At 41.9% G+C, this 21,898-nt stretch overlaps 8 protein-coding genes across 8 annotated transcripts; 3 read left to right on the forward strand and 5 right to left on the reverse strand.

Annotated features, from left to right (window-relative positions):
* Positions 1-241: 241 nt before the first annotated feature.
* On the reverse strand, positions 242-3,188 carry PCOAH_00027710 (Uncharacterized protein; the record flags this gene model as incomplete). Its single annotated transcript, XM_020059576.1, has 2 exons — positions 242-381; positions 560-3,188. 2 exons carry the CDS (start codon positions 3,186-3,188, stop codon positions 242-244), a joined length of 2,769 nt encoding a protein of 922 aa, XP_019915045.1.
* An 811-nt stretch (positions 3,189-3,999) lies between these two features.
* On the reverse strand, positions 4,000-4,962 carry PCOAH_00027720 (Uncharacterized protein; the record flags this gene model as incomplete). The annotated part of the gene is made up of 1 exon (XM_020059577.1): positions 4,000-4,962. One exon carries the CDS (start codon positions 4,960-4,962, stop codon positions 4,000-4,002), a length of 963 nt encoding a protein of 320 aa, XP_019914825.1.
* Positions 4,963-5,586: 624 nt separating this feature from the next.
* Positions 5,587-8,880, forward strand: PCOAH_00027730 (Uncharacterized protein; the record flags this gene model as incomplete). The annotated part of the gene is made up of 6 exons (XM_020059578.1): positions 5,587-6,086; positions 6,201-7,042; positions 7,154-7,773; positions 7,914-8,087; positions 8,322-8,493; positions 8,699-8,880. 6 exons carry the CDS (start codon positions 5,587-5,589, stop codon positions 8,878-8,880), a joined length of 2,490 nt encoding a protein of 829 aa, XP_019914954.1.
* A 1,737-nt stretch (positions 8,881-10,617) lies between these two features.
* PCOAH_00027740 (Uncharacterized protein) lies at positions 10,618-13,050 on the forward strand (the record flags this gene model as incomplete). The annotated part of the gene is made up of 1 exon (XM_020059579.1): positions 10,618-13,050. The coding sequence occupies one exon, from the start codon at positions 10,618-10,620 to the stop codon at positions 13,048-13,050; it is 2,433 nt and encodes an 810-aa protein (XP_019915086.1).
* Positions 13,051-13,740: 690 nt separating this feature from the next.
* Positions 13,741-15,234, reverse strand: PCOAH_00027750 (Carbohydrate kinase; the record flags this gene model as incomplete). Its single annotated transcript, XM_020059580.1, has 3 exons — positions 13,741-14,025; positions 14,146-14,894; positions 15,168-15,234. 3 exons carry the CDS (start codon positions 15,232-15,234, stop codon positions 13,741-13,743), a joined length of 1,101 nt encoding a protein of 366 aa, XP_019914738.1.
* A 1,155-nt stretch (positions 15,235-16,389) lies between these two features.
* On the forward strand, positions 16,390-17,064 carry PCOAH_00027760 (40S ribosomal protein S21; the record flags this gene model as incomplete). Its single annotated transcript, XM_020059581.1, has 2 exons — positions 16,390-16,503; positions 16,930-17,064. The coding sequence occupies 2 exons, from the start codon at positions 16,390-16,392 to the stop codon at positions 17,062-17,064; spliced, it is 249 nt and encodes an 82-aa protein (XP_019914874.1).
* Positions 17,065-17,651: 587 nt separating this feature from the next.
* On the reverse strand, positions 17,652-18,294 carry PCOAH_00027770 (Uncharacterized protein; the record flags this gene model as incomplete). Its single annotated transcript, XM_020059582.1, has 3 exons — positions 17,652-17,774; positions 17,889-17,990; positions 18,151-18,294. 3 exons carry the CDS (start codon positions 18,292-18,294, stop codon positions 17,652-17,654), a joined length of 369 nt encoding a protein of 122 aa, XP_019915006.1.
* A 529-nt stretch (positions 18,295-18,823) lies between these two features.
* Positions 18,824-19,782, reverse strand: PCOAH_00027780 (Uncharacterized protein; the record flags this gene model as incomplete). Its single annotated transcript, XM_020059583.1, has 2 exons — positions 18,824-18,967; positions 19,093-19,782. The coding sequence occupies 2 exons, from the start codon at positions 19,780-19,782 to the stop codon at positions 18,824-18,826; spliced, it is 834 nt and encodes a 277-aa protein (XP_019914927.1).
* Between the last annotated feature and the right edge of the window lie 2,116 nt (positions 19,783-21,898).

Below are 21,898 nucleotides of genomic sequence, written 5' to 3' on the forward strand. Positions count from 1 at the left end.
ACATTTTGGAGTCACCCCTTCATGGTATGTATATATGTGTACTTGTTAAAATGACAAATGGATAAGCGTTGAAGGGGTGGTGGTGGTAACAGATCTGCACATGGAAAGGAAGATACTGCGTTGGGTATTTTCCCATTTGTGATGCCGCTTAACATTGTGTGTGCCATTATTTATATCTCCGTAAGAAGGGGGAAAAAGTCACATGAACGAATGACATATTCTTCGTAGTGTTCCTCCCATATTATGCTTCCCCCTCGCCACTGCCCCCATTTGTATCATCCATGCTTCCTTCCGGGCTGACATTTGAGATGGTGAGGATAACTTCGTTCTGGCTGTATTCTACATTGTTGTAAGAAACGAATACGTGGAGTGTGATGAATCCTAAAGGAGAGGGGGGAAAATAACATTTTTAACTTTGGAAAGTGTAGGTGATGAGGATAAGAATTATTGTAAAAATGGGGAAACAAATCTCTGCGAAGAGTGGTGTCCCCAAGTGAGCGCACTACTTTCCAGCGGTTCAGTCGATCCCCTAATTTTGTTGCCCCCTTTTTTGCGTTACCTAGCTGAGCCTTTTGGAAGACCCCTGTAGGAATTGGAGGGACAGCGAAAAAGAAGTTGCCCTGTTCGCAGTCGTAGTAGGCCTTGGTGCGTATAAGTGGCAGACGGGGGTTACTCAAAGTGACATAAATATGTTCGAAGCTGCTAGAGAGGTGAAGCATGTTTATTCGAATAGGCCTATTGTCGTGTATGTGAACAAAATTGGGGGTGATATTGAGGATGTCCGGTTTTATGATTGTGATGGGAAGGGAGCTTCCGTAGAAGTTGCTACCCAGTGAGTAGTGCACGTTGCATTTGGTGAAGCGGTGAGTGTTAATCGTGTCTTCGCCGGTGGGGGCGTCCATACAACTGTTGGGGACGTCGTTCTCGTCACGTTTGTTTGAATTTCCCCCATCGGAGGCGGAACTATTGACCTCATCGTAGTCGTGTTTCCCTGCTGTTCTGTCTCCAACACCCTGTGGAAAGTCCCCCTCCAGAATGGAAGGAACCTTTGTGTAAATATAATTTCCACCTCGCTTAAGTCTCCCTTTGCTATATTTGAAAACCTCATTTTTGAACTCATCGGTGAAGTGGAAAAGCACGTAGACGTTATCGGACTCCACTTGGATAGGTGCCTTTTTAATTTTAATTTTTAATTTTATATTTTTCATAAATGCACAATTATCCGGGGAGAGATGCAACACCTGTCCGTTGTAGCTGCTCAGCATGACGCTGCACTGATTGTACTGAATGGAGAAATGCTCATTGTATAAGTGGAGGAATAGTTTCCTTTCCATTTGGCTTTGGTAAAATTGGCAGGATGTCCAATATTTTTTTTTTTTTTTTTTTTCCCATAGTGTGTGTGCAGATATGTCGAAGGGGTTCCTACTTCCAGAAAGGGTCGTGTCATCCTTACGATCACTTATTTCCTGTGAGATGGCCCCCTCCTCGTCGCTTCCATTGTCATAGCTTAGGTAGAAATTCATCCTCGAGGGGGTTTCCCCATTTTGGCAATCAGGGAAGTTTTCACCCTGCCAGGAACAAGTAACCGAATTCGCCCCATCCCTGTGGTTAAGGCCAACCCTGCAGTTGAGGGAATCCTTAAGGGGGAAGTTCAAGTGGAGGAAAATGGCCCTGTCGGAAGAGGGGTGAATAATTTGGGGAGAAATTTTCTCTATCTTTAAATTATCCACAAGGATGATGTTAAAAAAATTACAAAAAATGTCATCAATTTTTTTTTTTTTATTTATTCTGAGAAGGGCGTCTGTCTTTTCCGTTTTGCTAGCACTTGTGGGGTTGGTCTTCCCCACGACGTAGCAGTTTTGATTCTCCAAAAGGAGACAGGAGAAGGAAAACCCGCAACATAATTTTGTAACTTTGAATTTATTTTTGTCTCTCCATTTTTTCGTCTTCCTATATGCATGATTATCCCTATTGATAAGTTCGATGGATTTTGTAAATTCGTCCGTTTGAGGGTACTCCTGTGGGGGATGTTGTTCCCTGTTGCATGTCTGTGAGGGGTTACTACTTCCACTTTGGTTGGCGGCATGGTCAGTAAATGGGGCGGCCCGCGTGTAACTATTGGTGAGCGTTCTGTTGACCCTTTTAAGCCTCCTCTTTTTTACCATAAATTTGTGCCATTGTTTTGGGTCGAATATAAGCGTGGGCCCTTTTACAAAGGGGTCCTCCAGAAATAGCTGACCGTGCAGGTTATTCCCCCACCCGTACACCTCATTCTGGTAAGTACAAACTAAGTTGTGTGAATATCCAGCAGAAATGAATTTCACCTTTTTGTTGGAATCTTCATCCAATCTGATCAATTGTGGGGAGGAATAAAAAACAATTTTTTTTCCGTTTCTTTTTTCTGCACATACTTGGTAAGTGTCATTACTGCCCATCGCATAGCAGTTTTTATTTTCGGACAAAAAGAGCGCGTGACTCTGTCCACATGCTACATTAACTATTTTTATTTTATCCAAAAGGTTTACATAATTAATAAATTTTGTTTGATAGTTGTAAATTATTTTGTCTTTCGAATGGACATCAGTGTGCCAGGTGAAAATTTTATTTTCCTCGTCCAGTCCGTAAAATTGAAATTCCCCCAGAAAAATTTTCTTCGTGTTGGCAGGTAACCATTTTGCGTAGTTTTTCGCGTTTTCCTTGAAGGGCGTTATAGCGGTTTTGCCTTTTGGTAGATAACTCTCACTTAGTAGGGGGCAGCGCCATGTAGCTACCCTTCCACGATGCACCGTCGTGGATTTTATATCCCTCCTCTGGAGAACACTCCCCTTGTTGTTGTGACCGGAATGGTCTTCATGTTGTGAGGATGCGCCAGGGGAAGTTCCCCTCTTCCGCAAGGCATACAAAACAAAATCGCTAGCTAAAAATTCACAATCATTTATGTCACTGCAGGATATGTTCAAGTAGCTCTTTCCACTGGGAGATGCACTCGACAGTGGTGAGCTGTCCAACTGAATAAACGTATTGTGTGTGCTTCCTTCGTTCCGTTTTATGAAAATATTTATGCTGTGGCCACACGTGAATACTCCCCTAATGAGGACATTCTCCAACTCTTTTATGAGCTCCAGTTGGCCATCTCGATGCAGATACACGTTGCTTATTTTTAACGCTTCTTCCTTTTGCGTGGTCATTTTGTCACGAATGTTATGAGGGGTATGCGCTTGTGCGTGTAGGCAGGTAAACCTCCTTGTGCAGATGGGGATTCTATCTTAGGTGCTCCACATTTGGGTGTAGGTTCGCGCCCCAACACTGGACAATCCCTCCTGTCCTACACATGGACACGCAAAAAGGGAATGCTCTCTTTAGTATCCTACTTATGAGAAGAAGTGCAAAGAAAAAAGATTTTCTTTCTGAGAGAAAAAAAAAAAAAAAAAAAAAAAAGACCGGTGCGAAGGCTACGCAATGTTGCGCCGAGGGGGAAAAAAAAATAATTAACTAGGAAAAGCATAATAACATTGTCAGATATCCCACCTACGCCCCTACACATGATAATAATTTTTTTTTTTTTTTTTTGCAAACTTCTTCCCCAATGTGATGATTGTGGACAGAAAAAATGAGAGTCCCCTTAAAAGCACATAAACATGGCTCTTGCGAAATTTTTCAGTTACACCCACGCGGCGGTTAGTTAGAAAAGTGGGAGCCCTTCCGTTTAGCCTTTTCATTTTTGTGCATTCAGGAGAGCACATGGTAACATTTAAAAGGAGTTTAGTAGGGTTGACTAGTAATAAATAAAGGATGAACGTGTAGAAGTTGAGCATGCAAAAAAGGGGAATAAAAAGGGGAGATATTAAAAATGGTGAAAAAGAAAAGAAATGCTAAGAGAAGCGCGAAGTGGTCTTTCTTTTTTCTGTCAAATTCGCCATCGTGATGATGGGTCTTTATTTAAGACTAGTTCCTGTGGAGAGTAAGAAGCTTTCTTCAGTTCATCCGGGGAGGCACTTTCTATGAATAATTCAAATCGTCTTTACCATCTCTGTAGTGATTTCCGCTCAGATGACTGTTTTCACTGTTGCCACTGCTAGCTTCACTTCCGAAGTCGCTGTCGGGGTCCCGGTTAGACAGATTCTCGAGCATGACGGAGGCGATACTGGCCCTCTTTACATTGTCCTTTGTGGCTTTGCTAATCTTTAAAAAATTATTCTTCAAATTGTTACTATGACTGCTATTATTTTTTCTGTTTTTTTTTTCATTTTTCCTTTCCCTAATTCTCTCCTTATGTTGCAAGATGTACGTGTTTCTGTTTTTTTTTTCTGCTCGATCGTTTGCCCTTGTTTGTAAAATTTCGTTTACGTCGAGGGAGCTCTGTGAGGAGTTCTCACTGCTATTGTAAAAATGCATCGATGATTTGCGTGAATTTCCTTTCTTCTCATGGTGATCTTTGTTCCCCATGTGGTTGCTTTTTCTGAGGTTATCTCCCCTCTGCTCGGTTTGGTCGTCTTCCTCATCTTCGTAAGGGGTACCCTCTCCGTCCTCCTCCGTGTCCTCTGATGTGATTTCAAATTCGGGACCATCCCCTGGTTCTCTTTCGCTGAGCTCAATACTCACGTCGAATATGCTCTCATTGAAGGTATCAAAATCGATGCTATATTTCTTAATTTGCGCTTCCTCCTTGGAGGCATTTTGTGGGTCTGTGCAACTCGGGGGAGATTCATTGGTGGGGTCATCTTTGGGGGGTGGTTCCTTGTCTATCTGTTCCCTTTCGGAGGAGAGACGTCCCTTTATCTGCACTTCACTGGTGGAACTTCTTTCCCAATTGTTCTTCCCTGTGGAGTGGTGAAACTCTTCCGTTTTGCTTCTTTTATATGGGGGTGACTGGTGCAGGTCCTCACGCAAGTGCTCATCGGGTTCACGCATATTGGGCGTTCTACGCACGCTGCACGTTTTACTGCGGGGTAAATCGTTCATGTTCGGTTCGCTCAGGGGGGGAAGGTTGTTTTCATTTTGCTGGCCATTTGGGGGAAGCGTGGTGACAGACGGAGAACACAGTAAGCAGAATAGGAAGAGGTGGGCCAAAAAGGGCCAATTTTTATCGCAAAAAGAAATGAGTGAGAAATTTCCCCCTTTTTGTCCTCCTCTATACGTCCTTAACGCATCGAACGTTTGCGGTTCGGTTCACCCGTTAGACGTGTTAAAAAGAAAATGTCAATTTGGCCGTTCGAATGTTATATTGTGGTTAGGCAGATTTCCCTTACTATTATGTCCATTTTGTCACTTTTTTTTTTTTTTTTTTTTTTTTTTCCCTGATGTTGCACATAAAAAACGGCGCACACGTGCTGCAAAGGGTAAAGTATTTTTGATTGACCCTTGGGGAAGGAGCGACTGGGGAAAACATCTCAAAGTGATAGGTATCATGTCCATTTTGTGAGAAGGTTGGACAAACGGGGAGAGAGGTGTGTCCCACTATGCGTCCTTTCACGAGTGAAGCTATGCCCATGGGGAGAGAAAATAAATAAGTAGAGGAACTCCAAAAGGAAGATGCTCCTTCCGTAAAATATAATTCTTCCATTCCTCTACGCACAGCTTGTACCCATGGGGGGACCACGTTCCAATTCGTCCACTTCTCGCGAAGTGACTTTTAACCAAATTTGCGAATTTGTCTGGGGGGAAAATGTAAAGGGGATGCCTGATCAAGTGCAGGAACAAATAAGTCATTTTCTTTTTAAATTTTATGAATCGCGCAAGCTTTTTACATGCGTCGAGTTGGAGCATTTAAACAATTTCTTAACATTGCTTATACGAAATTTTAGGGAGCATACGAATGACAAATTTTGTACACAGATTTTGTTGCTCCATTTTAGAAATGCGTCTGCTTCGTTTGTAAAGGCTAAGAGAGCCGAGGATGGGCTATACGTAAAGCAGGTCACGCGATACTTTCTATGCCTGCACGAGTTGGTCAGACATTTGAAGGAGAGGCAGCAGGGGGGAAAACTGCAAACAGGGGAACTGCAAAGTAGCAGTTCAGAGGAGGACCCCCGTTTGGTGGTGTCTATAGTGAAATATCTGAACTTGTTCCTGGTGTCCGCGATCAGGTAACTTTGGCGCGCTGCAAAAAGAGGCGCATCTATTTCTTTTGCGTAGAAATGCGTCCAGGTAATTTTTCCCTGCATATGCCTTCTGTTTGACTGCTTTACGCCCCGTCTCAGGCTGATCCAGAGGAACTGCTTGGCACGTTTGTACTGTACGATAATATCTCATGGGAAGATTGCCGAAATTCTAGCCAATGCATATGGCCAAAATGAGGATGCTGATGAGGACATTATACACAGTTTTGTTTTACTAACGGAGCGAAAAGAATTTGACAAAGATATCATAAAATGCGGAATGGTGAATAAGTTTACCACGTCGGAGGCACTAAACCAGAGTAGCTCCTCTCCTAAAAACAGCTTCCTCATTCAGGTAGTAATAAAAATAACTGAGCGAAATTTGAAACAGCTGAGCATATATACCTCCAAGAGTGACCTCCAATTTGTTATCTCCTTAATAGAAGTTGTGCACCATAAAATTACAAAAGGAGACTTCGATCTGTCTTGTGCTGACTTGTTAAGATTATTTTCGTACATCATAGAGGGGGGAGGGAGTTCCGCTAATTCTCCCTCATTTGATCATCATACTGGCGACATTTCTCTTACTGATGAAATTCTATTTTTCCAACATATGAACAAATTAATTGAGCATGTGGACTGTCTTGTTCGGTCGGCTAACCTTTGCAACCGTGTACGGGAGAAAGATGATCCGTTTGGTTACTTTCTCGGCGCCTTTTTCTGTGCCCTGCAGAATGTACTGCAAGCTGTGCTGAATTGGGACGAGTCGGTAACTTCCGCAGGGGGCGAAGATAGAGGGAGCTTTTCACATACCTGTTGCTCCTCCAACCCAATGTGGACATTTCGCCAAAACTCCCAAATGAGGGAAGAAGTGGAAAAACTGATTTGTAGCATTTTGAATCTGATCCTTAGCTTTTTAGTCCACTGTAGTTCTCCCCTTCCAGGTGCGGCTAAGACGTGTGCATTATGTGCGTGATTTTTTTTTACACTGAGCCCCTTCTTCAATATGTCCACCACTTCCATTATTGTCCTCTTCCCACTTGTTCCACCGACAGATGAAAAAAAACTGCTGCACTTGTTATGCTTCGATATCGTTAACACGATAAGTAGCTGTCATTGCGAATCCACCATGGGGAAGAAAAAAATTGCAGAAAAGGTGATACCTCTCGTGATTCGCATCAATAGTAACGAAAAGGATGCAGAATGGCAAGACAACTATCTGTACCTCAAACATGTGGAAGCTTTATTTTTCCTGTGTTTACATAATGAAGACGTGTGCAGGGAATACTTTAAGGAAGATTTTATCAAGCTTGTGGAAGAGCTATATCTCCAAATTGATCAGCGTGAAAAAGTTGAAAATGTAAAGAAGAAGGAGGAATGTGATTTATTGAAGCTATACTATTTTGGTATACTCTATACGTTCGCGCAAATGAGCATAAATAATGAGGGGGAGAAGGAGAAGGTTTCCCTCCCCTTCGTTAATTATGTAATAGTGAACGAGTTGCAAAATAAAAAGTTCCTTCTCGAGAACCCCGTCTACTGCTTGCTCTTTTTGCGTTTTTTAAATATGTCTCTGTTGAACAATTTATATGATTTTAAAAAATTCGCCCAAGGAGTTTACTTGGTGCATTTCCTCAAAGTAGTTAGGGGGGTTGAGGCTAGCCTTAAAACTGCGGTACGTTTGTTTGCAAGAGGGGCGCATTGACGTGTGTGCATATATAGATATATTCGGAGGAGTGCATTTCTGTTTTCCCTCGGACTCACCCCTAATGCGTAACAAAAATTCTCCCCCCCAACCATTTCGACCCATCTCAGGCATTAAATGTTCTCCTACAATGGGTGGAAAGAGATCCCTACTTGAAGTTAATCAAAACGCACGTGAAGACAAATAAGCAGATATTTCACATTTTGCTTGAAATTTGGATACTCGTCCAGGACGAAATGGCAGGGGAGAAGAAGGATGCTTTGGCAGCGTCTGCAAAATGGGAGGTGAGCATAAGTAGCGCCAAGTTCGAGAATGTGCAGTGTGTACCGTGTCGCTAAACATATGCACACATGAGGAACGGGTTTATCTTTTCTAAATGATCTACACCACGCAGTGTAAAGATACCAGCAGATTTTACCCGTTACAACTTAAAAAAAAAAAAAAAAAAATCAGCAGCTAGCTAAAAAATGGCTAGCTGAGTTTTTTTTTTTTTTTTTTTTAATTTCCCTTTTGTTCAGAACGTTCTGTACATGATACATCACATATTTAAAAGACTAACAAATGGATTTACCAAATATTTGAATTACTTTTCGGAACACGAGGACCTCCTTATCAATTTCAAAAGAGTGATGACTTTCGAAGAGAAATTCGTTTTGGAAATATATTCCCAAATGTGTCAGGATGTTGAAGGTGGGCACCAAGTGAGAGCGGCGCGGGAGAAACAGCTTCAGCGCAGTGTACATAGACATAGGGGGGACCCCGCAAATGTGTTTATGTGTTTATGCGTTCATGTACCCATTTGGGAGATAGGTCAATAACATGGCACGGCTACACCGATGCGAACCACCGTGTAGTCACTGCTTTGAACTTGTTTCCCCTTTTTTTTTTTTTTTAGCAAACCGGTTGGCAATTCTCGAGAAGGACAAAAACTGCCTTAGCGGCAAGGTAAAATCGTGCGCGGAGAAAATAGAACAAATGGAAAAAAGGCTCCAGATTACGACGGAGGAGGGTTATAGGAAAAATGTCGACGAATTGGAGAATTATTACAACTACGTTCGGGCGGGGGGTGAATTATAATGGTGGAACACAAATGTGTAAGGGAGTAAGAGCGCCCTTTTAGCATGATTCGACTTTTTGGCAAATATTAAGGGAGCGCTTTGCATATTTTCATCACCTTAAAATGATAGAAGAACTAACCAGTGGGGGTGAAGACGTGAATTATAAGGAACTTCCTTAAAAAGTATTTTTATTTTTAAAATGAAAAATTATTTGAATTTGAATTTTTTTTCTAATATAAACTTCCCCCAATAAGAGTGCTACACAACAAATAAATTTATAAAAAAAGAAAATTTTCCCCCCCTTTTAAAACTAGCATATTCGTGCTTTTCTCAGCAGTGCTTCTTACATAGTACAAATTTAAATTAATGCCATTTTGGAAATGCAGAAAATTGGTGCCATGCTCTGGGGGTAGCTATGTCACATTTCCGTTTGACTAAAAAGAACATTTAGCGCGCTCTTACGTTTGTAGAATGGCACAAATGTGTACGTAATATGTGTAATTCACGTGTGCGTGCATGTACGAAAGTATGTTGTAGAGCTGGAGGGGGTAATTATTTTAAGGTGCCTGAAAAAGAACATTGCTTTCCCATTGGTTGTGCGCTCCCTGAATTTTGCTACATCCGTTTTTCCTCCACAGTTTTTGTACCTCTGCCCGGGCTGCAACTATTTATGTAGATATATCTATGTTGGCCCTTTGCAAAATTTGTTCTTGGTTCCTCCACTCCGCTGAAACGTTCTACCCCCCAACATGCAATGTGTAACCCACCGCCGTTCTCGCTTAATCTGAATTCTTTAAATTTGTGCATTCAAATTTGTGCATTTAATTTTGTGCATTTAAATCTGTACTTTTTAACTCTTTACATTTAAATCCTCTTTTTAGAGATGTTCGCAGGGGTATTTTTATTTTTATACTCGCTCTTGAAACCGATGTTGGAAGAGCTCCTGGAATTTTAGCTCTTAACCACTTCTTTTAGCGCCCATTTGTAGGGCCCATTTTATAAATTAGTGTTGTATATTAAATTTTTTTTTTTTTCGCAACTGTTCTTAAATGTACGGACGTATATGAGAGGATAAAAAAAAAAAAAAAAAAAAAAAATCAGATCGATTAATACGAAAAAGAAATAACTGAATTGCCGTGGCAATGAAAAAAGGATTACGCAATATAGAGGATTGTAGAAACTGTTTTTCTTCCTCTTCGACACGCACGAGGAAGTTTGCCTTTGCCCGGTGAATCAGATATGCATGAATTGCCGTTATGAACGCGCAGCTCTGCAATTGAATTTCTACGCGGTGAGTACGTTTGAACGTATTTATATACATTCAGCGATTGGTCCACTGGCCCACTAGTAACGTCGTGCGGTCGTCTATCTGCATACGCATCGTTGATGGGTGCCTACCTTAGATATCCTGAAACTGCATAACCGGAAGGGCATCGCAAAATAGGGCAAGCGCGACAAGGGAGGCAATCCCCGTGAATAACGCAAATCTACAAAAAGGGAAAAAAACAAAATTTCAGCTTTAAAATGTAGAGATGAGAAATTGCGCTCAAAAGGTCAAAGTCGAAGAGAGAGTTTTATTTTTTCCCTTGTTTGTACTAAGCGAGTAGTGTACGTGGGGGAGAAGAGCCCAATTCCCATTTTAATAGAACACGCTCGACAAGACGAAGCGTGTGTTTCTGCTCACAGCTCCGACGGACGGCGTAGCCAGCATGTTACTGAAGGCCAGGGGGCGATATTCACATGGCAGAAGGGAAATATGTTCTCGAGCGAGCTGAACGGAAAAGACGTGTGCGGGCCGGGTTCTGAACAGAGGTATGAAGTGCAACTCGGAGAAGCGCGAAGAGAAGAGGTACGTAAGGATGAAGCACAAGGTGGGGAAACTAGATCCGATGAGGCGTCCAGTCTGGACGATGGGGAAGGAGATTCCCCAATGAGGGATGTCAACTGCATGGAGGGGGTCAAAAGAAGATACGCGAAAAAAAAGAAAAAGAAAGAATCCATTTTTTTTCCATTCCTGAGTGAGAAGTCATCGAAGAAGAAGGACTGGCTTGCTGGAAATGTCATATCTATTTTTGCGTTTTTTCTATTGTTGTATATCGTAAGGAAGGGAATTAACACTCTGCAGGAAGTATCAACCGACGGGGGTAACTATGCCGAAAACGATTTTACAAATAGTGGGAGAAAGGGGGGGTCCTCCTTGAAGCCCTATTTCAGCAGAAACGGAGATAGCGAAAATTTCCCCTTTGAGGACGACGAGTTTATTTACATCCCCAACAGGAAGAGCGACAACACGATACGTTTAAAGAATGTTGCAGGGACCGAAATTATAGACAACAATTTTCTAAGCGTGTATTCAGAAAACATGAAGTATTTAAGACAGACAAGTTTGAATTATTCCCTTCATCAGAGAGCGCTATCCACAGAATGTTACGTCTATTTTAGGAGTTTTTTAAAGCAAGCTATTTCCCCACACAGCTTAACCAAAGCGATTAAGATCGACAAGGAGTATATCTACCCATGGGATGTGATCACGCAAGAGGATGTAGAGAAAATTATCGAAAATGCAAAATTTTATGGGTTCTTATTTACGTGGTTTAAAAATCATCGAAAGGCACAGAAGGTAGATAGAGTGACTTTGAAAAGGGAAATGCCTGTTTTGTCTCCTCGATTTGTACAGAGGCCAGATATATACACACACTTCTTTAAAAATAACAATGTGAAGGAGCCTAATTTTTATGGTATTCACTACACGTGGTTAGGTCATGCGACAGGATTGGTTGTAGTTGATGGGTTCAAAATATTAGTAGATCCCGTTTTTAAAATTGAGTTGTTAAGTTTGAAGGGAATAACCAGATCCCTCATTAATTGGGCAAATGTAAAAATCATGGGAGGGTTAGGAGAAAGGATAACAAGATCCCCATGTAACATATCGAATTTGCCTGACGATTTACATGCGGTGTTCGTTTCGCATAACCACAATGATCACATTATGGAGGAGGACGTTCGAATATTATGTAAGCTAAAAAAATTCCAGCATGTGTTGTGGTATGTGCCAGAAGGTACAGCTAGTTTTTTCATAGAAGAAGGTTGTAAAGCGGCCAAAATTTTTGAGATGTCCTGGGGTGATGAAAGATGGGTTTCCTGCTGGATTTCTCACAAACAATTCAAGTGTAAGGATGGCATTTGGAACAGTAAAAGTGCAGAAAAGGAAGTATTCAAATATAAGATAATTTATGCTCCTACGTTGCATTGGTCAGGTAGGAAGGATAATCTTAGTGACATTAATCACTCTCTTTGGGGGTCGTTAATATTGAAGGGACCAAAGCATCGATTTTATTTTTCCGGTGATACGGCCTACTTGAAAGAAAACTTTGAAGAATTTAAAAAAATCGGACGGCTACATGGGCCATTTCATCTAGCCGCAATTGCCATTGGAGCGTATGAACCGAATAACTCCTTGAAATATCACCATGTGCATCCATGGGAATCGGTAAAAATATGGAGGGACATAAAAGCAGAAATGGCCATTGGAGTTCATTGGGGGACGTTCCGATTATCAGCTGAGGAGTTTATGCAACCTAGGGATGAGTTAGAAGCAGCCCTGTTGGGTGTCGGTCTGCACACCTTACGTAATTCTATCTTACCATTCGAGAAGAGAAAAATGGAGATATTGAAAAAGTATTCCCTTAAGAATGAAGATGAGGAAGAAGACGAAACGGATGACCTGGAGGATCTGAAGGAGTATTTTTATCCCCCCACAGAGGAAAACGCACATGAGTACACAGATAGTTTCCATTCACTTTTTGCAAAAAATATGAACCTCTTCTATAGTGACATTGATAAAAATTATGTTAAGCATATGTACCAACAGAAGAGGCTATACGGATCTACGTATAACAGATATAAGAGAGCTCTGTTTTTGCGCAATTCGAAGAAGCTTCCAAAAAGCTGGAAGAAGTTGCTCCTAAATTTGTCTATACGCTTTCAAACCATCCCCATTGGGGGATCTATGGAGGTTATTTCGAAGGAGGACAACACCATATCGATGACGAGGTCCACTGAATATAATGCCATGCAGTACGAGCACTACACCTTTCCCAAGTGGTACAACGACAAGGAGAAGGAGGAGACCCTCAGTCAGAACTCCCTTTCGCTGGAGGATCTCATGGACTTCCACATAGTCAGTTAGGTGTATCCGTCAGGGGTGACCCTAACTAATGTTTGCAATACGGTACCTGTAGCGCGCGCAATTTTGTTCAGAGGTGCCAAATCGTTCATAATGTTTTCTACTTAATACGCCCGTCACTCCCCCATTATGTCTTTCCCCCTGCTGATTCTTTTCCCCTTGGCAACCAGTTGTTGCTTCCCCTTTTGCGCGCACATTTTTCGTCCACACCGTGGTGTGTTCCCTTTTTTCATTACTTCCCGTTTGTCGTTCCGCCATGGATCATTTTCTTTTTTTTGTTTTTCGGCCGTGATTCGCGGGGCACGTTTGCATGTGGTTTTGCTGCCCTGTGCACTGCTCCCTTTTGCCCATTTTTAATTTTCTTTTTTGTTTGGAACATATTAACTTCGTGGTCGCCTCGCGGTGACCCTCTTCAATCTCCTAGTGTATATGTGTCCATTTCGCGAAAACGACGCGCCTTCTCATAGGTCCTTTTTTAAAAAAAAAAAAAAAGCGGTGATCAGTATAGGGGTATTCCGACTGTCCCTACACAGGGAACACCACACAGCTGGTACGCCATTACACCATTACACAATTACACCATTTTTTATTTATGCAAGGGGGTTACATAATTAAGTAAAGCGATGTATATACGCTGTATGTACAGAGGTACACGTGTACATGTGAGACCATATGTAGGGTTGCTTGAGCCTGTTATCCAGGAAAGCGAGGCTGATTATCGCGCCCCCCATCGTAGAGGAAGTGGAAATAGAGGGGAATTCCTTTTATAACATCCGAAGCGAGGAGACCTCTGTGGTACTTTTTAAATTCCTCTCTGCACAAATATTTTAAGAAGAAGCTGCCGCAAAAAGTGGAGAGCGCGTCGAGACATTCGTTCTGTCCGTCGGTGGAGTCCACGTGGAAGGCCTCCTTCAGGGTTGGAGAAATCTTATCCTTCTTCTTCCCCGCCCAGGAGAGGAAAACGGCCAGCAGTCCGGTCTGCAGGTGGGGAGGGCGTAAATGCGTGAATGAACACGTGAGGGCACGAATATATATATATATATATATAGATATAGATATATATGTATATGTATGATGCGCTCATGTGTATGTGCTCACCAGAACGTCGCCCAGCCCCGCTGGCCTCTTAAAACACGGGTCCTGCACAGAGGAAACGAAAAAAAAATCCCTGGAAATAAACACGTCGTAAAAACCCTTTATCAGTATTTTGGGACCACCAAACAGTTGCATCAACTTATGACCCTCATGGACAATTCTATCCGTGGTCAAATCTTCGAAGTTTAAATTTTTGCCATCCTCCGTGAGAAGAAAAATCATTTTCCTGAACTCATTCTTATTTGGCGTAAATAAACAATGCGCATAATTTTGTATTAAAGAAAATATCTCCCTAGTGGTTAGAACAAATTCAATAATGTCTGCGTCGAGTATTAGGAAGATATTTTTTTTTATCATTTTTTTTATTATATAGGTGAGGCACTCTTTGGTCACCTCATCGATGGACCCAAGACCTGGTCCCAAAACACAACAATCAATTCGATTGGCCAAATAATCTGTGCAGTTTTTTAATTCTTCCCCTGGGAAATTGTTTATTTTTGACTTTTGGTTGTATAAGTACGGGTAGACAATTATCTCTGGGCTGTAGCACTTGAGGGGGATCCCATTTTCCTGTGCTGTTATGACGAAGGATAAATCAGCTCCGAGTTTTAAGGCGCTCATGGCTGATAGGAAGGGGGCGCCGCTGTATACTTCGCTGCCCCCGACGACGCATATTTTTCCTCCGCATCCTTTATAATCCTTGGGGGATAGGTCGGGTATGACGTACTGTTGGAGACGGTACAGCGTTTCGTCTTCGAGGGGGAAGGGAAAGAAAATGCAAAAATGGCAAATGCATGCATATAGTGTAGTGAGGCTAGGAAGAAGTGGCGTGGGTATAAGATGAGGAATATCAACCAAATGAGACGTGTGTGTAGGGCAATATATTCTACCCTCTCGTTTCTCTCTTTTGGTTTATTTGGGTAAGTTTTACTCAACTGTTATAACTTTTTATCAATTTTTATCAGTTCTTTTCTATCATTGCCAACTTTTCTCACTTTTTCAATTTTTCTCATTTGCGCTTTTACTTGGCAGCTTCCTATTCAAGTGGACCCTGGTCAGCTGCGGATCTGCACTGACGGAATACTCTTCCATGGTTTAGCGCCCTATTGGGGGAGAACGTAATGACGTGAGGGGGGAAACTCCTTTTGCTTTCACGCAACATGGAGGATGCCTATTTAACTACAAACAGTGGAGCGTATTGGTGAGCCCCATTCTTTCGTGTCATTTAAAAGGGGAAGGAAGAAGTGATAAAATTTTGAAAACTCTGGATATTCGAAGTGAACAGAGGGAAGGAGACACACGTACGTTGGAATTTACGTATGATCCAATTGTGGTGACAGATGTGTGTGGGGGGAGAAGACCCCTCGCTTTTGTGGTATAAGTGGAAACCCTACGTGACCTACATTGCCGATATGCGCAAATGTGTCGAGTCACATTTTTCTGTTTTTCCCGCAGGGGGGTTTTACCGTGGTGTTATACAGAAACGGGTGTTTGCACAATTGCACGTTGCATGTTCGTATAATTTTTTTTTTTTTTTTTTTTTGCGCCGAGATGATCTGCCCCAAGGGGCAATAAACACTTCACGTTATGTTACCTTTGGCCCACATTTGCGGGGGCGAACTTTTCTAACTCTATTTTGTGACCAGATTAAATTTGTGGAGCGCCATTTAGGGGGTACTTTTCCTCAAACAAAAAAAAAAAAAACGCATAATGTTGAATAGGGCGTTACTTGTCCCCCTTTATATGTATCTCCAAGTTGTTCCTTTATTATTATTTTTTTTTTTTTCTCCCCACGGGTGGGTTGTTATACTATGCCGTAGAGGGGTGAATTTAGTCAGTGGTATTTTTTTTTTTTCCTTGCCCCTTTAAACCGGTCCCTCATCCCCGTTTGGCGCTTTTTTTTTTTCTTTTTTTTGTATTCATTTTTTCTCCCCCCAACTGAAGCAGCATAAAAAAAAAAGGAAAAAAAAAAATAAAGAAATATACGGCTCGGTAATTTAGCAAGTATATCTCGCATAATAATAATTGCACAAAAGGAAAAAAAAAATAGTGAGTCACGAAGCAAACAAAAGAATAATTTTGCGCGAACTAAACCCTTCGTATTATCTGCTTTTTTTTAGCAATTATAAATTCTTTAATAAAAAGGGATTTCCCATTTGGAGCATTCACACTTTTGTATGCTTTTTACTTCCACGCGGTTTTTACCATTTATTTATCCCCATTTCCTCAACTTTTCCGTTCATCAAAATGTTTAACGACCAGAAAGTTTTAGTCGACATTTACATCCCAAGGAAATGTTCGGCTACATCGAGACTCATCCACGCCAAGGAACATGGAGCTGTTCAAATTAACGTTGGCATGGTAAGCAACCCACGTGGAGTGAAAAAATAGAGCAGTTAAAACTGAAAATTGAAAAAAGAAGGAACGAGAAAGGAATATTTTAACCGTCGAGAGAAGAGTACAGCCCCGCGTATAGGAAACATCGGCGTGTGATTTGGGGGTCCCACAAAATGGGACTTGGGCTCGTAGTTGAACTGCTGCCAGTGGAGTGGTTAATTAGTTCCACTTAACATAACAAACGAGGGAGAAAAAAGAAGCGGGAATAAAAGTGGAAAAAAAAAGAAATGGAGTTGCACGGAACTCCATAGCATTATTACTCATTTTGAAAAGCTCGCTCAGTAGCGTGGGCTTCCATATAAATCATTCTTCTCACGTTTTTGTATGCCAACGAGCGTATACTCAATTTGGTGAACACGTATTGCATCTTTCTTGCACCCCAACCCGCAGGTTAACAAGAATGGAGTGTACACGGGCGAAACGGAAACCTTTGCCATTGCTGGCCACGTCAGACAGAAGGGAGAATCGGACGCCTGCATGAACCGTCTCCTCCACGAGAAGAAGATGTTGTCCTTCCCGAATTAGGGCAGCGCGCCAAGGCGAAAAAGTAAAAAAGTAAAGAAGCATGGATGTGAAGACGTGTGAACATTTCTCGGACGTAGCCGCATGTTGTGCGGTTGAAGCGCATGGTCGTCTGCCAGGCCATTTCTTCCATTATGCTGATGCCCCTATTTCGTCATTTTAACTTTTTCTTTTTTTTTTTTTTTTGCATATTTTTTCGCAAATTTTTTCCCTTTTTGGGATATGTGAAGCATATACTGTGTTTTTCCACCCAATTCGACGTCCATTCTGCGCGTTCGCCTAACTTGGCGACGCAACTCGAAAGACAAAGAAACGAAAACCGAATAGAGAGAGATTAAACGCGTGGAAAAAAAATGTGCAATGTAAACTCGATCGCAAAGGTGCAGTATAAAAAACTGACCTGAGCGTTGAGATGCTGTTTTATTAACAAAGGGAAGTTTGCACGGATGGACAAAAAAAAAAAAAAAAGGTGAACATGAAAAGGTGCTAATATGTAGTACCGCTTAGCATGTCAACCTGAGAGGGAGCTATCCCAAAATAGTGAAGCGCAAAACGGGTACAGATTCACTGAACAGGAGGAACAACCAGAATCAGAACCCGATGTGCTGCAACCACTGCTTTATCTTCATCGTGTGGAGTCCCTTCACTTCGATATAGCCAATGTGTTCTCTCACGGGCGCTTCGCATATGGTCCGCAGGTGTTCCTTGAACGCCTGAAAGTGGAGGAGTGTCAGAAGTGGTTTTCCTCATGTAGGCAGACACACATATATGCATGTTGATCAGTGTAATGTAATTATTCACTGAGGAAAAAGGCAATCACAACTAACCTTTATGTCGCCATATATGTGCCGCACAACGGTAGTGACAATCGTTCCATGTTTTCTAATCTTTGGATAGACGGGTAAATTCCCAGAGGTCGTCCTGCTGACCTGCGAGGAGGACAAAAATGGGATCCACATTGTGGGATTGCTAGTTGGGTGTTACCAACCGGTGAGAATAGAGTATGGAAAGGGGGGAGGGATACAGATACGAAATGGACAAGGGAGCAAATAAATGAAAAAAGATGGTCTCCCCGTGCAGGAAACCTACCTTAAAGGGAAAGTTAAAGGACGTTTCATTTTTTTTTTTAAATTTGGACTGGAGAACACCCCTTTTGGGTACAAAAAAAAAAAGGCTCGACAGAGTTACCCTCCTGTTAATATCTGTGCATTTGAAAAAGGGGTAGCCATTCATCGTTCGTACTGACGGAACAGAGGAAGGGGCTTGATTGGACGTTTGGTCAGAGGTTAGTGTATGTGCTGAATGGGGGTGTTACAATGGGTCCTTTTGCGCGCTCTGTTTGGTAGGACTTTTAATGCATACTTGTGGGTTACCTCTGTGTGGCTTTTCTTACCTTTTCCTTTTTGTTCATTTTTTTTTTTTTTTTTTTTTTTGCTTTCCTCATGGGGTGCAAAAGTGTATAGAAGTATCAAGTGATTCTCCTCTGGTGGTTGAAAACCCGGTGAGTAATGGCCTCTGCTTGTTAATGCACAGGGGGCGTGGGGGAAGCGCAAAATGGCATAGCTACTTCGCCTCACCTCGGAGGTGCAAAGCGAGGTGAAGAAAATATCCATTCGTCTAAGCATCCCTCTTGGGAGTATAACATTTGTAATCCACGTGAAGCAATATTTTCACTACACTGTGAATATACATGAAGGTGCATTTCAACTTTACCTCCTCACTGTGTTCACACCTTGTAGGACCAGATACCTACACCTGCCCTTCACTTCAAAGAAGAAACGGCCCGCTGGCCCACGTTCATTATGCTCATAATTTTGTGCAGGTCACTTTTGAGTGAGGCATATTCGTTGCGAAGATGTTCTATTTCTTCATCGTTGCTGGTGTGTATTTCGTTGATTTGGTTTACCTGCCCAGGGGGGAAGGAAAGTGCACATTGGTTTTCGGTTGGAATTGCCATTCACACTTTGAACGGTGGTGTAATTGATCGCAGGAACTGCGCACAACACGTTGGGCCTCCCCTCAGGGGATTACCAGTCGACCGTGTTTTTTAATAATGGCCAGGGGGGACAATTCCTTCTTCTTCGTTTCGTCATTCCTTGTGACGGTTTTCCCGATGTGACCCCTTGGAGCGTTCCCCGGTGGAGGCTTTGCCCCGTCCACGCTGTACTTATCGTTGAGGACCCCAATTGTAATTTTTTTTTTGTTTTTATTTTTGCCGGAGGGGAGGGAGTTTTTTTTCGTACCGCCACTGGTAGGGACGCATTTATTTTTTAGTGTAGCACTGTCATCTGTTCCGTTTGTTCCGTTGGGATGTTCTTGTTTGTCCGTTCGCGCGTCTTTTCTGTCGTCGAGGTTGATTTCTTTGTGTGTGAGCGTGGGTTCCTTGAAGTAGACGACGCTTCCGTTTTTTGGCTTCTTTGTGTTATGCCCGTTCTGAGTGACCCCATCGGAGGTATAGCTCTGCTCCCCTTTCACATTCTCATTCGTGGCGAGGCAAAAGACCTCCCCCTCAGTTTCGAGCGCCCTGTTGATATTACTGAGGATGGGGTCGTTTTTGATTATCTGCTCGATGTCATTCTTCTTTATTTTGTTTTTTAGCAGACTCTTTTTTTTTATTTCTATGGAATTTTTTTTGAATTTGAACTTTGACTTGTAGTACGAGTCACTGGAATCGTCGTCGGACACGGTCTCGGGGGCGTTTTCCTTCCCCGGGTCGCTCATTTTGTGGAGATGTGCAGCGGCGGTGGGGGTGAATAACCCGATAGGGGAGTTCACCCGATTGGAAGGTTCACCCCGTTGGTGGAGGATAGTCTAACAGTGCAATGACTTGCTCCGCGATTTGGCGACTCACCGGGGTTACGCTATACCATGTAAGAAAGTACCATTGTGGATTTTTTTTCATTTTCATTTTTTTCTTTATTCCCAGAGCGACGATGACTTTAGAAGTCTTCCCCTCCTCCATTATAACATCTCTTTTAGCCCGCAAAAAGAATGTCATATTTTGCGCATCAAAAAAAAAAAAAAAAAAAAAAAAGAAGACACAATGTGGCGTACGACCAGCAAATGAGGAGAAAAAAAAAAAAGTTAACCACTTAATTGGGGAAACCACATACCAATAGGGAACATTAAAACGATACTCCGTGTCCTCATCCGGACGTATATGAGACAACACCAAATACACCTTTCCCCTTTTTCTTTCATTATTTGTACCTATACCTGAGGCATACTTTTTTTATTAACATTTATTTTTGTTCTTTAAAGTTATTTCGATATGCACATGCAAAAATTTGTGGAGCGTGAATAACTTATAGGGCCAAAAAAAAAAAAAAAAAAAAAATCCTTTTCAGCATAAGGAAAGTATATCCATATGTATGTCATAAAACACCTTCTCATTCACATGTGAAGGATTTTTTTTTTTTTTTTTCCAAGGATGGGTTGTCCCTATCTGGCCAAAGCGTGCGTGCATATTTGTGTATGTTTGTGTGTATAAGGTATACTTATGGCTCTCTCGTTCTTCCTTCGGCGTTGCCGCTTGAACACAACAGCTGTTTTGAGGTGGTGGAAATTACCTCGATCTCTGTCTCATCTTTCTTCTCTTCTTTTGCAATCTTCTCGTTCTCTTTTTCTTCCACTGTGGGGGGAAAAATGAAAAAAAAATTACAATGATGTTGTGGCATATTGGCGGAGGTAAATCTCTTTCGTACTACTACACCGCCTCCTTCTCACAAACATGCAGCATTGACAAAGCTTCTTTAGGAAGAACAAACAAAATGTGCATAGAAGTTTTATTTAAAGGCATAAGGGGAAATAGGCCCACAAATATGTTGTTTCCACGCGGTATCCACGCACGATACAAAAAACGCGTTGAATGAGAAACAACCTTTGCGATGTAAACGCAGTGAAGTAACACGTTTGCCATTTTCCATTATCTCTTTCTTTTTTTTTATTCTTTTCTTTCTTACCTTCCAGCGCATCTTTGCCCTGGACTTCTTATAACGACTAGCCCCATGTGCCATGGTGACTTTTGAATTGGCCTTTTGAGGGGAATTAAAAGAAAAAAATGAAAAGAGATTCCTTCCTGACTTGGCCCTACGCAAATGAATGAGAATGTAACTTCCTCTTAAACGTTCTTTTTTTCAGGAAAAGCTGTTCGCTCCTCTGATTCGTTTTGTTTTTGTTTAATTTTTTTTAACTTTGAAATTTGTTGTTTGGATTTATTTTATTTTATTTTTTTTTTTTAAATATATACCCTATGAGGATGTTCAAGTGAGGTGTTTTTTTTTTTTTTTTTTGCGCCGCATTTGGTACTCTTCTTTTCGTATTGCTCTTCATACCTCCTTTTTTCTTTACTTTGATAAAAAAATTGCCAAAAAATAAAAAAAAAAAAAGAGGGCCTCAAAGGGGAGAGGGTATGTTGTGGGGTCAATGGGGAATTATGTATGGCAACCTTGCCGTCGCTTCTACGACCGCGAAACGGGTATTACGGAGAAAGGGGAACGACATATGCCAACCAAACTGGCTCATAAAAATATTGTACACGTATGCAGCCAAGGCGCATAACATGGTGCCCCCCACAATAGGGAAAATCACCAATCCACGGCATACATGTATAAACGCAAATACTCAGGGGTATATTTTTCAGCCACGGCGCTAAGCGGAATGCAGAATCTCCGCCCCGCTCCTTCCACGTTCGACCAACAATATATGAGCACATCGTATGACGCACCACGTCGTGTATATGCTGATAAGCCAAGTGCGTATAAGTGAGCATACACGAGGAGTCGACACCCCCCCTCTTATGCAGGGGCATTTTTTATAGCTTTAAATTTCTTTCGCA

This window comes from Plasmodium coatneyi, chromosome 9 (genome assembly GCF_001680005.1).
Source record: "Plasmodium coatneyi strain Hackeri chromosome 9, complete sequence".
Lineage (NCBI taxonomy): Eukaryota > Apicomplexa > Aconoidasida > Haemosporida > Plasmodiidae > Plasmodium > Plasmodium coatneyi.